Source organism: Gracilinanus agilis, chromosome 6 (assembly GCF_016433145.1).
Source record: "Gracilinanus agilis isolate LMUSP501 chromosome 6, AgileGrace, whole genome shotgun sequence".
Classification (NCBI taxonomy): Eukaryota; Metazoa; Chordata; class Mammalia; order Didelphimorphia; family Didelphidae; genus Gracilinanus; species Gracilinanus agilis.
This window is the reverse complement of record NC_058135.1, coordinates 176,253,090-176,270,226: the sequence shown is the minus strand read 5'-3', so window position 1 is coordinate 176,270,226 and position 17,137 is coordinate 176,253,090. Positions and strand designations below refer to the sequence as shown.

Below are 17,137 nucleotides of genomic sequence, written 5' to 3'. Positions count from 1 at the left end.
TATATATATATATATATATATATATATAAAGATTGTGTCTTTCATGTTTTCATTTTTCAATTCATTCTTTGGACATGAATACTCACAAATTATTCTTCAAATATTAACTTTTATAGCTGTATATAATGTTCCCTTCGTCCTATTCATTCTTCATTATCTAATGTAGCTCTTTCCATGTTTTTTAAAAATCTGCTCATAATTTCTTATAGCATAGTATTATTCTATCACAAACATATACCATAATTTCTTTAGCTATTCCCCAACTAATGGACAACCCTTTGATTTCCTATTCTTTGCCACCACAAATAGAGTTTCTCTAGATATTTTGGAATATATAGGTTCCTTTTCTTTTTCCCCCAATTTCCTTAGGAAATAGACCCACGGCAACTGTATTGCTGGATTGAAGGTACACAAAATTTTAAAGCTCTTTAGGCATAATTCCAAATTGCAAAGTATTCCCAGAATGCTTAGATTATTCCACATACTTTTCTGTATCTCCTCCAACATCTGTCATTTTAGTCAATGTGAGATGATACCTCAGAACTGTTTTGGTTTGCATTTTCCTAATTAGTGGTGATTTAGAGCTTTTTTTCACATACCTACATATGTCTTTGATTTTTTTCATTCAAGAACTGTCTGTTCATCTCCTGCCCGTTTTATCAATTGGGGGATGGCTCTTATTCCCATAAATCTGACAAAGTTCTCTCTATATTTTAGATATGAGACTTCTATCTGAGAAACCATCTATAAAACGTATTCCCCAATTTTCTGCTTTCCTCTTACTCATGATAACATTTTATTTGTACAATTTCAATTTAATGTACTCAAAATTATGCATTTTACACTTTTACACCTCACAATGCTCTTCACCTTTTGTTTACTCAAAAATTCCTATCCATACAAAAGAACATAAGATATCTACCTTGGGCAAAGTATTCAGGTCTCTGACAATTTCCTATTTAAAAAAACACAAAGAATAATTCCTTCCTAACAATTAGAGCTGCATGAAAAAAAAGTGTTCAGGGTCACTGAACCTGGCCAAGATGTAAGTCTTCTAGCCAAAGAGAGGTGACTATCGAGAGTGACTTGTTCAGACTTGAGTTGGACTTGGGGTGGCATGGCTTTGAAGGTCCTTCCAGCTCAGATTCTGTGAGTATCGAAAGGAGACACATGGAAGCTTATAACCTGGGAGAGCCATTACTGAAATTTCAGAGAAGCCAACACTAACTTAACTTAACTGCCTCCCAGAGCTAGGAGTATTAGAGACCCCAGGGCATAGATGGTTGTGGCTGAGGAGAGAGGTTACCTGGTCAGGAGCTCTGATGGCAGTGAGGAAGAGATAAAAAAAAAAAAGAGTTCAGTGGCTTCTTCTCTCTTTAACCCCCAGACACTGACCCCATAAGAGATCACACTCTTTTTACTCCTTTATAGATATATAGATCACACACTCTACACTCATTTATAGAGGTAGCATAAGTATTATTATTGTGGTTTTCACAAGAAGAAAACTGAGCCCCAGAGAAATTGAGGATAAAGTACCTCAAAGAAGTCCCTCTGCTGTGCCTAAGACTAGAGCTCATCTCTGCAGAATAAAAAAGCAGTGTTCTTTCTAATTCCTTGCACTGAACAAAAGTAGACATCACTTGTAATTCCATGTAAATTCCATGGTAAAGAAACAGCAAAAGAAATGCTGAACAGGGGGCAGCTGAGTAGCTCAGTGGTTTGAGAGCCAGGCCTAGAGACAGGAGGTCCTAGGTTCAAATCTGGCCTCAGACACTTCCCAGCTGTGTGACCCTGGGCAAGTCACTTGACCCCCATTGCCCACCCTTACCACTCTTCTGCCTTGGAGCCAAAATACAGTATTGACTCCAAGACGGAAGGTAAGGGTTTTAAAAAAAAATGCTGATCAAATGGAAAAACATTTTTATAACAAAACTCTCTGACGAAGGTTTAATTTCCCAAATACATAAGGAACTAAGTCAAATTTATGAAAAAAATCAAGCCATTCCCCAATCAACAAATGGTCAAGAGACATGAATAGGCAGTTCTCATATGAAGAAATCATAACTATCAATAAACACATGAAAACATGTCCCGAGTGAGTGTTGGTCTTCTAACTTCAAATTCAGGGCTCTCTACATTTACAGTTAGTTGCCTATCAAGAATGACAAATTCAAACTATTCTGGAAGGCAACTGATACTTTTATACCAAAGTTCTAATTTCAAACATACCAACAAAAGGTGATAAAGTATTCAGACAAATGCCATGACTAGATTTAATACTGAACTTTCTTATAAAGTCCATGTTGGGAAAAAACAATAACTTAGTAAGACAGTATTAGATCAGGCTTTGTATTTGAGGAGACATCACATGACACAATAAATCTACAAAGGAATCTGTATTATCGTTGCTGGGCTCTACTGTTCTCATTAAATGAGCTTGCTAAATTGAAGTTCTACTTTCCCAAGAAACCTTGACATAAGGAACAAGTGGTAGAAGGCATTTTTTTCTCTTCAATAATTGAAATTTTTTACTGTTATTTAACCTTTTACCCATTATCCCATCAACACCACCACCCAAAACTATAATTACTCACATTCCTGAAGGCATTCTGTGTCTGTGCAGTAGGATTGGGACTGTCTCAACTGAAATGAAAAAGAAAGAAAGGCAAGTTAGCTACAAAGTTTATTAAAAGCAAACATTTTAGACTGATACAAAGATTTAAAAAAACATAATTGTCATTTACTAGATATGCCTCTCTTTCCCCTACCTAACCTCCAAATTGAATTTTTCATGCAACAAATTAAAAATAGCTAGGTAAAAACAACTGACATAATGATGTCAGATAATGCTGGCAATATTCTGGCAAAATAACCCTTCTAACAAATTATGGCAATAGTTTCATTTATGCATTCTACCACTCAAACCCAAATTCAGCCTCAGACACTGTGACCACGGGCAAGTCACAGCCTCAGTTACTGAGATTTCTGCCTAATGTTTGAATTTCCTCTTTGATAAAAGCTTCTACCTTCTAGGGGTTTTGAGAGGATAAAACGAGATAACATTTGTAAAGTGCTTCACAAACCTTAAAGTGCTATATAAATGCTAGTTTTGAGAAAAGTATATGAAAACAAAAATCCCATTCAGTTGTTGTCCCTTTCATATTATAGTTAACCTATCATAATTTAGAGCAAATATATAAATAGAACTACAGAAAAAATGTTCAGGTCAAATAGTAATTAACTAGTAAATTGAACTTTCTAATTACAATTTAAATTCTGAGGTATTAGTCTCACAGTTATGTCTGTGAATATTCTATGAGGAACAAAATTATTTTTCCACCCAGTCACATGGGCTTTCCAGTTTGGTCTACGTAAAATTTCATTATGGTCATTGTTCAATCTCCTTTACTTGTATTAAGTCTAAGCCAGTAGGACACCAAAAAGGAATCTGTGAACCTTAATTGCCCTACCAGAAGCACTGCCAAATGGTCTGTAATCACATGGCCCTGTTTTCACTTCCATCTCTGTCTTGCCTATTCTTCCTGTTTTGTGGCAAAGAAATACTGGAAGATGGATATAATCCTCTGAAAGGTTCAAATAACAAGTACCAATAGTATGAGAGCTGGAGTACATGCTAGGATTTTCCGCATACAGTCAGGCCCCAAAAAGATAAAAAGGAAAAAGATCTATAAGTGCAAAAATATTATAGCAGCTCTTTTTTTGTGGTGGCAAAGAAATGGAAATTGAGGGGGTGCCCATCAATTGGGGAATGGCTAAACAAGTTGTGGGATATGATTGTGACAACTATTGTTCTACAAAAAATGGAGAGCAGATAAGTTCAGAAAAACCTGAGAAGACTGATACAAACTGATACAATAAAGTGAACAGAACCAGGAGACCACTGTACACAGTAAGAGCAATATGGTAAGGATGATCAACTGTGACTTAATTACTCTAATCAAGACAATGATCCAAGACAATGCCAAAGATCTCATGATGAATGAGGCCATCGATCTCCAGAAAGTGAACTGATGAACTCTTAAGGGCAGGAAGTAAGCATACTTTTTTCAATTTTATTTTTCTTTTTTGTGTTTTCTATTTTAATATGACTAATATGGCAATATGTTTTGTATGACTTCATATGTATAATCAATATCATATTGCTTACCTTCTCAAAGGGTAGGAAAGGGGTTGGAGGAAGAGAATTTAGAATAAAAAAAAAATTTAAACCCTTACCCTTCCATCTTAGAATCAGTACTGTGTACTGGTTCCAAGTCAGAAGAGCAGTAAAGGCTAAGCAATTGGGAGTGTTAAGAGATTTGCTAAAGATCTTGCAGCTAGGAAATTTCTGAGGTCAGATTTGAATCCAGGACCTCCCATTGCTAGGCCTACCTCTTAATCCCCTAATCCATCTAGCTGCCCCATTAGAATTCAAAAATATTTTTTTAATTTAAAAGTTAAAAATATTTTTTACATACACTTAGAAAACATTTGAGGAAATAAATAAAAAATAGTCATCAAAGAAGAAAAATGAAGAATAGTAGATACCCTCAGTATTCAGTCACAGAACAATGATACAGATGAACATTTTGGGGTCTAAAAGACAGTTTGAAGATGTCAATGAATCTTTGGCTCTCTACCAAAATAATAATCCTGGTTCTTAAGGGGAAGCATATATAAAACATCCTGGTCTTGGAGTCTGCAGAGATCCAAGCTAGTGTGAATTCCATTTCTAACATTTATTACAGGTGTGACCAAGGACTTCATTTTAACTTTACCAAGTTTCAGTTTCTATTATTTATAAAATTAGGACAATATCAGTAATACTATTATTATTCCCAGAACTATGAAATTTTGCTAATTACAAAGATAAAATTAAGAAAAGACTGTATTTTCTGAATGATGTTTATCAGTGGCTTCCTACAAGCCAAAGATGCCCTTGAAAGCATTCCTGCTTTATATCAGGTTGAGAACTGTTTTTAGATTTGTTTAAAGTTGGAAGAAAACTGTTGAAGTTTGCTATTAAGATAGGAACTCCTTGAGAGCAGAGCCCATTTTGGGCTTTCCTTTGTTTCACCAGGATTAGAACAGTTCTTGGGTATCCAGGAAGTGTTTATAAATGTTTATGGACAGATTGCTATTCCAAAAGGTGGGGATTTAAATTGTTTTCTGTAAGTATTCGGGGAAGGTAAGGGAAAAATTACTTCTCAAGTTCTGCCAGGTCTCCATTTATTTTTATTACTAAAACAAGCAAACACGTGGTACTCTTCTACTTTTATTTTCGGCTCTCACAAAGACCTTTCAGTACATAGTAGCTCAAACAACTTTGAAAAGGCTTTTAAAAATCCTCCATTGTTTGCGCCACACCCACGGGCCCTGTTCTCAGTATCTCCACACCTAAATTACTGAAATGGCTCCCCATCTAACCTCCTTGCCTCTAGTTCATTCTTTTGAAGCCGCTAGATGGCAACGGTGGATAATAATGTTGTTTTTGAATCAGAAATGCCTAGTTAATTAACTTACTTGAATACTAGGTATGTAACCTTGGCCAACTCATTCAACACCTCTCAGCAAACTTTAAAAAATTTTTTTCCCAAGCAATGAAAATCTAACTTTCTCCTCCCTCTAATCTCCCCTCCAATAAAGGGGGGAAAACAAACAAACAAACAAAAAGAACCTTGATACAAATGTGTATAGTCAAGCAAAATAATGTCCATATTGGTCATAAGCAAATATTTTATAGTTACATATACATTTGTATGGGGTGGTGGCAGTAGAGAGCACACCAGGCCCTATTCAGGAAGACCTATCTTCTTGAGTTTAAATCCTGCCGGACATTCACTAGATGCATGGCTCTAGGCAAGTCACTTAATCCTGACTGCTTCAGTTTCCTCATCTATAAAATGAGCTGGAGAAGGAAATGGCATTAAGACCACCACTAGGGTCAAAAACAGTGGACATAAATGAAATGACTGAACCACGTGCATATGGGTATGTGTTTATCTCCCACACCTCTAAATCTTCACCACTCTATTGGGTGGGTGGGGGGGTTCATAAAATTCTTTCAAAGTTCTTTGTCTTTACCCTATTATTGTATAATTCTTCTCAGAAGGGAATATATGTTTTATAATCTATAATGTAAAGTTTAAATTCTTTGAGAGTAATTTTAAAAATTTGCCATCTCCCCAGAATCCAGACAATGAACCTGTTTGGAGAAGGCACCATGAAGATGCCTGAACAATCTACATTGGATCATGAAGGTCCAAAATGAACTTTGGGGTGCAGTTGAATGCATTTGTTTTAAATGTACACTCATGCCAAAGAGGACTGCCCCTAATTGGCTTTTGTCAATGCGACTAGCAATCACTGGATCATTGTTTTTGTCCTCTTTTCTTTTATCCCCAAATTTCTGTAATTAAAAGTTAGTTATATTTACAAGAGCATTTGAGGAGACCAGTCTCTCGCCGCTCTTCGGGGGGGAAGGGGGGATGGGATATTAGAAATTTGGAGTCCTTGGTCTTAATATTGAGATCCATGATATAAACTTCATGTGGACATTTAGGGGACTTGAAAACTACATTTCCCATGATTCCTCTTGTGTAATACAGGTAGGCAGGAAGTGTGATTACATAGACAGAGATATAAAGTCTCAGAACTTGATTGGGACTCACTCCTTCCTAGGAAGAAGCCAAAGGGAAGGTATGGCAGGCCATTTGAATTAGATCTTAGCAGGCATGTGGTTCTTTTAAATTATCGATATAGCTGTTAATAAAACCCTAAAATCTTTAAATATATCCATCTATATTAATTTTATTTATAACATTATTCTCTCTCCTTTTATATCGATAAGTTTGTGTAAGTGCCAGGTTTCTCTTAAACGGTCTCCAATACAATAGTATTCCATCATATTTCTATCCTATTACTTGTTCACACATTCTCCAGTTTTTGAGCTGTGATCTCAGAATGAGCTACAAATGTTTCCCTGCATTTTTTAGGGTTTTATAGGACTAATCCTTCTCTAAATCTAATCTCCCTTTAATTTCCTCCTTCCCCTCTATTTCCCTGTTGAGTACAAAATATTTTTCTATCTGGCTGTGTCTGTGTGCTCTTTCCTCCTTTGTACCACTATCTCCTTGTGCATTCTGATGAGGTAACACACCTCTGCTCACTTTCTGGGGTGCTCTTCTTCCTCTTACTTTCCCTGCTTCTTTACATCACACCATCCCAGAGTCAGGCCAAGGTTGCTGTTTAATTAGATTGTCTCATTGACCCCGAGGATAGGATTCAGGGAACACATAGACCCTCTTCCGGTATCACAATGCAAGCAGTTTGTTCTTGTTTAGTCCTTTAGCACTGTTCACATTTACCTTTTTATGTTTCTCTTAACTTCTGTGTTTGACTGCCAGAGTTTCTCTGCGGCTCTAGTCCATTCATCAGGAATGCTTACAAGCCCCTTATTTTATTCAAGGTTTATTTTTTCCCTATAGAATGCTACTCCATTTTGCTGGGTAAGCTTCTTTTGGCTGCAAGCCCACATCTCTTGCTTTCTGGAATGCCCATATTCCAAGCTCTCTACTGCTTTATAGTGGTAGCTGCTAAATCATATGTGATTTTAACTGTGGCTCTTCAGTACTTAAATTCTTCCTGGCTGCTTTGCAGTGTTTCTTCTTTGACCTGGAAGCTCCTGATTTTGGTATTCGTGTTCCTGTGAGTTTTCATTTTGAGATTTCTTTCAGGAAGTGACCATTTATTTCCACTTTGCCTTTGGCTCTAAAATATCTGGATAGTTTTAAGATTTCCTTAAATATGGTGTCTAGGCTTTTGTATGGTCATGGTGTTCAGATAGTCTAGTGATTCTTAAATATTTTCTCCCTGATTTATTTTTTGGATTAGTTTTTTTTTTTTTTTTGCTATAAAATACTTTGTATCTATTTTTTTTTCAGTGTTTTGACTTTTTATTTTAATTTTTCTTGTTGCCTCATGAGTTGCCTCACTGGCTACTTTTGGTCCACTCTAATTTATTTATTTTTATAAACTTTTACCTTCCATCTTGGAATCAATATTCTGTATTGGTTCTAAAGCAGAAGAGTGGTAAAGGTAGGCAATGGGGGTCAAGTGACATGTTCAGGGTCACACAGCTGGGAAGTGTCTGAGGCCAGATTTGAACCGAGGACCTCCCATCTCTAGGCCTGCCTCTCAATCCACTGAACTACCAGCTGCCCCCTCCACTCTAATTTTTAAGGAAATAGACTAGTTGGGTTTTGTACCTTTTGTGACAGGCTGTCAATTCCTTTTCTGGTTTTATTTCCATAGTATTTTTTCAATTTGTTTTTCCTCTAGCACTCTCATTTCATTGACCAAAAGGTTTTTTTGTTTTGTTTTGTTTTGTTTTATTTTGCTTTATCTCTTCCAGGAAATCTAGTTAAATTCATGCTCAAACTATGTTTTTCTTTGAGGCTTTGCTTTTATTTTTTTGGAGACACCATAATAGCTTTTTATGGTGGCAGATGTTTTTGTACTTTGCTTTCTGACTTCAGACTTTATGTTAAGGCCAATCCTGGCATAGTTCTGTAGGGAAGGTCTGGGTTGGTCCTATCATTGCTTTCTTGGGATAAAGTGTTATGTTATTTCAGGATTTCATGAATAGCTCAAGTTCCAGACTTGTGAATTTTCATCACTTCCAAATGATGTGATTCAGAGCAAAAGCTAACTTTTGAACCTCTGGTCTGAGCTGTGAATTCCTGACCTCCTTTTGGATCTGAGCAAGAAAAGATTGCTGGTGCACTTGGCTACTTTCAGCCAGCTAGGAAACTCTTTTTGTTCATAGTAATACATATTCTACTTTGGTGTGAGATTCCTGCCCTGATTATTTGTCTGTAGGCTTCAAATTGAGCATATATATATACATATGTATATATATATAGTTGCATATATATATATGTGTATATATATATATATATATCTGCATAATATATTTATCTGTTGTGGTGCCCTCCCCGCTATAGGTCTGGGGGTGCCTCAGTATGGAGGTAGGACCCCTTCCTGCTCTGTTTCACAGAATTTCCCTCTAAGCACTGATTTACTCCACATACATGTAGTTTGGGTCCAACCAACCCTTGATCCTATGAGCCCATAATCCTTTGTCTCTCTATATTGACTATGGATGGAAAAATGACTCACTGTGACTTTTTCTTGGATTTTCCTATCAACGTTCAGTCTGGTGTGTTTGCTGCACTGCTTTCTGCTACTGAATTATGTAAACCTTAAAGTTCTATGGAAATACTACAATACTACATATATTAATTAACAGGTATTATTACTATAACTGCTAAGACTAATTTCCCCAAAAGATCATTCCTATCTTCATCATGCTCTTTTTTCAGTTTCCCTCCTGGCTTTTCTCCTGGACTTTTTGAGCTTTATAATCTCATTTTCCTGCAAGATGACAACATTTCAAATGCCTATCTCTTCATTACCCTTCACCTCTAGAGTCTCTTCTTTCCTTTGTTTGGAGAGGGTTCAGATTGGAGACTCCTTCCCAGATACTCCACTTTTTATTTTATTTTTAAAAAATTTTATTTGAATTTATAGCTGCATTTTTTGTGGTGGCAAAAAACTGGAAAACAAGGGTATGCCCTTCAATTGGGGAATGGCTGAACAAATTGTGGTATATGCTGGTGATGGAATACTATTGTGCTCAAAGGAATAATAAACTGGAGGAATTCCATGTGAACTGGAAAGATCTCCAGGGATTGATGCAGAGTGAGAGGAGCAGAGCCAAAAGAACACTGTACACAGAGACTGATACACTGTGGTAAAATAGAACGTAATGGACTTCTGTACTAGCAGCAATGCAGTGATCAAGGACAATTCTGAGGGATTTATGGAAAAGAACCCTACCCACATTCAGAGGAAGAACTACAGGAGAGGAAACACAGAAGAAAAACAAGTGCTTGAACACATGGGTTGATGAGGACATGATTGGGGATGTAGACCTGAAAGGACCACACCAATGCAACTATCAATAATATGTAAATAAGTCTTGATCGTTGACACATGTTAAACCACCAGTGGAAATACTCATTGGCTATGGAGGGGAGGGAAGGGGAAAGCAAAAACATGAATCATGTAACCATGGAAAATTTTTCTAAAAAAGAAAATATAAAAAAAATAATAAAAAAACAAAATGGTTAGGAAAATTTTATTTTGAAAAATTTCCCATAGTTACATGTTTCATGTTCTTTCCCTCTCCCCCAAAATCCCCTAACTCCCCTTAGCCGATGCACAATTTCACTGGGTTTTATATGTATCATTGCTTAAGACTTAATTCCATATTATTGACAGTTGGACTAGATTTATCATTTAGTGTCTACATCCCCAATAATATCCCCATCAGCCCATGTGTTCAAGCAGTTGTTTTTCTTCTGTGTTTCTTCTCCCACAGTTCTTCCTCTGAATGTGGCTAGTTTTTTTTTTTTCATAAGTCCTTCAACCTTGCTCTGGATTCTTGCATTGCTGCTAGTAGAGAACTCCGTTATGTTCAATCTTACCACAGTGTATCAGTCTCTGTGTACAATGTTCTACTGGACTCTGCGTCAATTCCTGGAGGTCATTCCAGTTCACATGGAATTTCTCCAGTTCTTTATTCCTTTGAGCACAATAGTATTCCATCACCAACAGATATTACAATTTTTTCAGTTATTCCCCAATCAAAGGACATTCTCTCATTTTCCAATTTTTTGCCACCACAAAGAGGGCAGCTAGCTATAAATATTTTTGTACAAGTCTTTTTCCTTATTATCTCTTTGAGGTATAATCCAAGCAGTGCTATGGCTGGATCAAAAGACAGATAGTCTTTTAAAGCTCTTTGAGCATAGTTCCAAATTGCCAGCCAGAATGGTTGGATCAATTCACAACTCCACCAGCAATGAATTAATGTCCCAATTTTGCCACATCCCCTCCAACATTCATTACTTTCCTTTGCTGTCATTTTAGCCAATCTGCTAGGTGTGAGGTGATACCTCAGAGTTGTTTTGATTTGCATTTCTCTAATTATTTGAGATTTAGAACACTTTCTCATGTGCTTATTGATAGTTTTAATTTCTTCATCTGAAAATTGCCTATTCATGTCCCTTGCCCATTTATCCATTGGAGGATGGCTTGATTCTTTGTACAATTGATTTAGCTTCTTGTATATTTGAGTAATTAGACCTTTGTCAGAGTTTTTTGTTATAAAGGTTTTTTTCCCAATTTGTTGCTTCCCTTCAAATTTTGGTAGCACTGGTTTTGTCTGTACAAAACCTTTTTAGTTTAATGTAGTCAAAATGATTTATTTTACATTTTGTGACTTTTTCTAACTCTTGCTTGGTTTTAAAATCTTTCCCTTCCCAGAGATCTGACAAATATACTATTCTGTGCTCACCCAATTTACGTATAGTTTCCTTCTTTATATTCAAGTCACTCACCCATTCTGAGTTTATCTGAGTATAGGGTGTGAGATGTTGATGTAGGTCCAATCTCTCCCAAATTGTTTTCCAATTTTCCCAGCAGTTGTTGTCAAATAGTGGGTTTTTGTCCCAAAAGCTGGGTTCATTGGGTTTATCGAAGACTGTCTTGCTGAGGTCACTTACCCCAAGTCTATTCCACTGATCCTCCCTTCTGTCTCTTAGCCAGTACCATATTGTTTTGATGACTGCTGCTTTATAGTACAGTTTAAGATCCGGTACTACTAGGCCACCTTCCTTCATATTTTTTTCATTATTTCCCTTGATATTCTTGGTCTTTTGTTCTTCCAAATGAACTTTGTTATAGTTTTATCTAATTCAGTAAAAAAGTTTTTTGGTAGTTTGATAGGTATAGCACTAAATAAGTAAATTAATTTGGGTAGGATGGTCATTTTTATTATGTTAGCTTATCCTACCCATGAGCACTCAATGTTTTTCCAATTGTTTAGATCTAGTTTTAATTGTGTGGAAAGGGGAAAGGATTTCATAGTTGTGTTCGTATAATTCCTGTGTTTGTCTTGGCAGATAGATTCCTAAGTATTTTATATTGTCTATGGTGATTTTAAATGGTGTTTCTCTTTCTAACTCTTCCTGCTGCAATTTGTTGGAAATACATAAAAATGCTGATGATTTATGTGCATTTATTTTGTATCTTGCAACTTTGCTAAAGTTGTTGATTAATTCCACTAACTTTTAAAAAAAAATTTTTTTAAACCCTTACCTTCCATCTTGGAGTCAATACTGTGTATTGGCTCCAAGGCAGAAGAGTGGTAAGGGTAGGCAATGGGGGTCAAGTGACTTGCCCAGGGTCACACAGCTAGAGAGTGTCTGAGGTCAGATTTGAACCTAGGACCTCCTGTCTCTAGACCTGGCTCTCAATCCACTGAGCTACCCAGCTGCCCCCTTTCCACTAACTTTTTAGTTGATTATCTAGGATTTTTTAAGTAGACCATCATGTCATCTGCAAAGAGTGATAGCTTGGTCTCCTCACTGCCTGATATTCCATTTTTTAAGCAGAGTACTCAGGGCATTCACCTCATTGTTTCTCATCCTGGCTGTTAGGATATTAAAATTTTTAAAATTAAAATTAAAAACTGACAATAACTTCCTGCAAATGGATCCCAAAAGAAAGCTGTTAAGAGCAAATGGAACCCCATTTTATAATACGAAGCTTTAATGAAAGTTTTAAGAGTTTGGGAAAAACATAACTGATTTCATAACTTCCCTTTTCTCTCAAGGACTACTCCAAAAGTGTTTGGCCTCCCCTTTTCAGTTTCTTGCCATCTAGTTCTTCCTACAGATCAGTCATATTAGAAGTCTAAATAATGTTATATTTCTTCTTAAAAACCTTCAATGGCTTATTATTGCCTACCAAATAAAGTTCTAATTCTTTAGCTATATTCATTAAAGAAACTTATTAAGCACTTATAACATATTTAGGAAGACTGTGCTGAACTAGGGTACATACAAAGCTGAGATAATGTGCATGTAGCATTTAACCATCTAGTTAGGGAAAACAAGACAAAAACATCTTTAACTAATAGAAGTTTCAAACAGGTATAATACTTGCACTACTTAAAGTGTTACTTGGGGGAAGGATTATATAAAGCTTAAATACATAAATGTGAATTGTTATGATCCCTAACACGTTTTAGATAAAAAGGCACCATCTATTATGGGAAAAAAGGTCTCAAAAAGACTCCATCCAAATTAGTGATTTGATTTGATTCCAAAACATCTTATTCCTTTCACAATTTAAATACATAGATTATATAAGTCTTTGTAACCAATGAAGAAAGAGAATTTTGCCTATTTTCCTATTCTCAAAAGTTTCTAACTACTTACTATCCAAATGACTATGAAATCCAAATTCCCAACAATGGCTCAGAAACTTTGGCAGTACAACTTGCATTTTTTAAAGGCGACAAAATGTACAACATAGTCCTCTTGGGAAGGGGTGTAGTAGTCATAATTATGAAGTTTATTAGAAAATTTAAAACATTATGTATGATTTAGACTGAAACATGAATCTAGCAATGATATAATTTTTAGGGTTTTTCTATAATATTATATTAATTCAACATACAAAGAAGAGAAAAAGGGTCCTATATATAACTCTGATAATGTTATTTCCAACTTTCTTTTTTAATTACATTTAACATGGTAGTTTCTTCCACTGTATCCTCTGGAATGTCTCCAGAATAATCAACTAACTTCTTTCATCTTCTTCACTTACTGCTTCAATCATCTGGCACACTCCTTGAGACCTAACTCTCTTCTAATGACAGATTTACTCATCACCCTTTCTAGTACCGGTTACTCTTTTTTTCCACACAACTTCTGGCATGAAGCTTGCTAGCCAAGGGAGGGAAAATGGAGTATTCTTCCTTGTTACTATTGGCCTCTTGCAAGCTCTCCCTCTACTACTACATTCCCTTAAGCAATCTTTTCTCTTTTCAAGTTCATGCTATCAAAATTTACCACCCAATCCAAATACTGGTGGTTGTTCCTATTGACTCCCAGGATAGTCTCTATCCTAAAGTTCAGTGCTTGATTCAGTATCTTGCCTCCTCATATCCTGCTATCATTCTTGAGAACTTTAACATGCATATTCATGCTTCCTCTAATACACTAAATTCTCAGTCCTTCAGTCTACTCAATTCCTAAGACCTATTCCCTCTACTCCAGCTCAGGGACATACACACAAATGATTCAATCCTTGATTTTGTCATTGCACCAAAGTTTTCCATTTCCATGTTCAACAACTAAACAACATTGTAGAACAGAGGCTAATGATCCACATTGGTAGAGGGAATTTTCTATACCAGTCAAGTAACTAGTGGCTATTATGTCCAAGATCAAATATGAAGTGCTCTATTTGGATTTTAAAGCTTTTTATAACTTCATCCCTTTATCAAATTTCAGACTTCTTACAGTTTACTATTCTTCATATCATCAACGTTTACTAAACTATAAAGCATAGATAATAATTTAAAAGTCAAGGGGACAACTATAATATCTGTTGGGGGGAGGGACGCTGAATCTGCTTTTGGTTATGTCAAATTTGAGATGTGTATGGGACCATTCGGTTTGAGATACCTGTGACACTTGAAGAGACTTACATTAATGAATGAATGACTACTAAATTCAGGTCTAGCCACTCAACTAGTTTTATATGCATCTAAGTTTACAATCATTTAGTTCCTATCTTATCTAGTTCAGATCAGGAAATATCAAGTGCTTTGCGTATATGACCTGGGCAAGAGCCCCTTAGACTTGTGTTTGTGTTGTATCTTTTGTCTAATATACTTCATTTGGTCCATGCCCCAAGCCAAGGGCACCCTCTAGGAAAATCTAAATTTAATAATTCTTGTTCTGATTTAAAACTATTATAATCTTGCCTGTACCAAACCAATAAAATTAAGATACAAAAGTCTCAAACCTATACAGGGTTGTTAAGATCAAAAGAGATAATAATACATGAGGTAACAAGAAATATTAAAAAGAAGTCAAAAGACTGAAAAAAATAGATATAAAGTATTTCATAACAAAAACAACTGATCTGAAAAATAAATCAAGGAGAAAATGTTAAACTTTAAAAGTGTTATATTATATAAATGCTATTGCTAATATTATTATTAGCTAACAATGTGACAATTTCACTCATCTCTTCTCTACCTTGAGTGGAGGCAACATGCCCCTCACATGGTTAAGAAATACTATTAAATCTTTTTAAGACCAAGCTAAGAATGCATATTTTTATTTGTCTTTCCAACTTTTATCTTTCTCTCAGATCACTAGGGCCAGGTTGTGTGTAAATGGAATTAGCTCTAGCCCATTCATAGTCAAAACTCTACTCACCAAAGATAATATCATCCCCACCCCCCTTAGTGGGGAGGGGAGATGAGTTACCCACACGTGACAATAAGTAACAAATCAAGAACAAGGGCCTGCCCTTTGGGCAGTCCAAATCAGTGTAGAGGCTGCCATTTGTCCACTTGAATTAGAGGTGGACCTACAGGAAGTGAGGAGAGACACTATCTCTTCAAGTATGTTGGTTACTTCCTGTTGGGGCAGTTCCCACTTTGAACTTGGTGCTGAAGGATCTCATCTGAGACCTCAGGAGGCTTCTACTCTGAATGGTCACGTGGGTAAGTTAGGCTGATTTCCTTGGCCTACCTCGGCATTTCCCAGACTCTCTACCTTAAGTAGGCTTCTTGCCTCCCTAATTGCTAAGGCCTTGCGGTGTGTAATCTAGTTTAATTAGCCTTTTAACCCTCTCTCTGTCCCGGCCCCTGCAGGCCTGGTCTAGCCTCTCCCTCTCTATTTCCCTTGCCTTCTACCTTCCTAATTGTAAATAAACTACCTTAAACCAGATCCTGACTTGGGTCTATTTTAAATTTGGAATCAATCTGAATTATTGATTCCTGGCAGCTACAGCTTAAATATATATCTATATAATACCTAAAATCTCCCTCTTACAGTTGTACAAACGTGACCTCTCCCAACACTCCCTTTTTTGGAGGGGACAAATTTTTTTCTGCATCAAGCTCTTATTACAAGTACGTTAGAGCTAATGTTACCTCTGGCAGCAAAATCAAAGCCAGTTATTAAGGAGCCAGAAAACTATAGTCATTAAGGACAAGACTATTTCCCTTTTTAGCATTCTTTGTTTTCTTCCAGAAATCACACACACTGATTATGTCTGATTTTTCTGACGATAAATACAAGCTGCATATATATGAAATGATGATAAGGATTTTAAGTGGCAACAGCAAACCCATCATGTAACACTGGCATCCAGTAACATGCAAGCTCTAGTATTAGAAAACTAGATAAGCAACAAAATGGTACAAGTAGAGATTAGAATCTATCTTCAAGTAAGACACACAAGGAGGAAAAACATGGGCCTGTTGTGATGGTGTCAGAGTATGCTGGAGTGAAAAGTAGTGACTATAACTTTAGCAGGTCTTGGGGCAGAATCTGCTATATGCTACAAAGAATTACTTTTGATGCATTGTTCATTTTGACACCTTTTCATTCATTTAATTTTTAGTTTTTACTTTATTAGCTATACTGATGTGCTAATGGCAAAGTTCTTCTAAATGTTTTTTTGTCTTCATTCTTTTATAACTTCAGAAAATCAAGTGGTCACCAACTAAGGATAAGAATATAGGAAGATGTTTTCATTGACAGATTTCAAGGGCATTAATTCAGGTAAATGTATTATTTTGAAAGGGTCTGCTAGTCTTGAAAATGAAATGTGTTCACAGTTACTTGCTAGAACAATCAACTCTGGAACTTGCATTGTTATACAACACATGGACTCTTCTGGAATCCCGACTCCAACTCCAGTAATGAATGTACTTTTAATTTTTCTGAGATCCTCAATACCTTTGGTGTATTCTATTTGATACTGTAAACAACTTATTTTTGCTATGCCTGGTGAGGAAAAGAAATGTTGCCCCCTCATGAGTACTTATGATTAAGTTATTTATTTTTTATTATTTGTAAGTTATTGCTTATTATATGCACAATCATAGAAATCATATAATCAATGTTGGAAGGGATCTCAGTAGCCATCTAATTCTCTTGATCAATTATTATTCAGTTTCAGAGGTCAAATCTAA

The 17,137-nt window shown here is 36.0% G+C and overlaps 1 protein-coding gene across 1 annotated transcript in view; it reads right to left on the bottom strand.

The window, feature by feature from the left end:
* Positions 1-17,137, bottom strand: part of SMIM14 (small integral membrane protein 14) — a 126,324-nt gene that overhangs the window by 76,179 nt on the left and 33,008 nt on the right. The window contains exon 3 of the mRNA XM_044682116.1: positions 2,598-2,646. Within this exon, the coding sequence (XP_044538051.1) occupies positions 2,598-2,646 (49 nt within the window). The remainder of the gene's footprint in view (positions 1-2,597; positions 2,647-17,137) is intronic.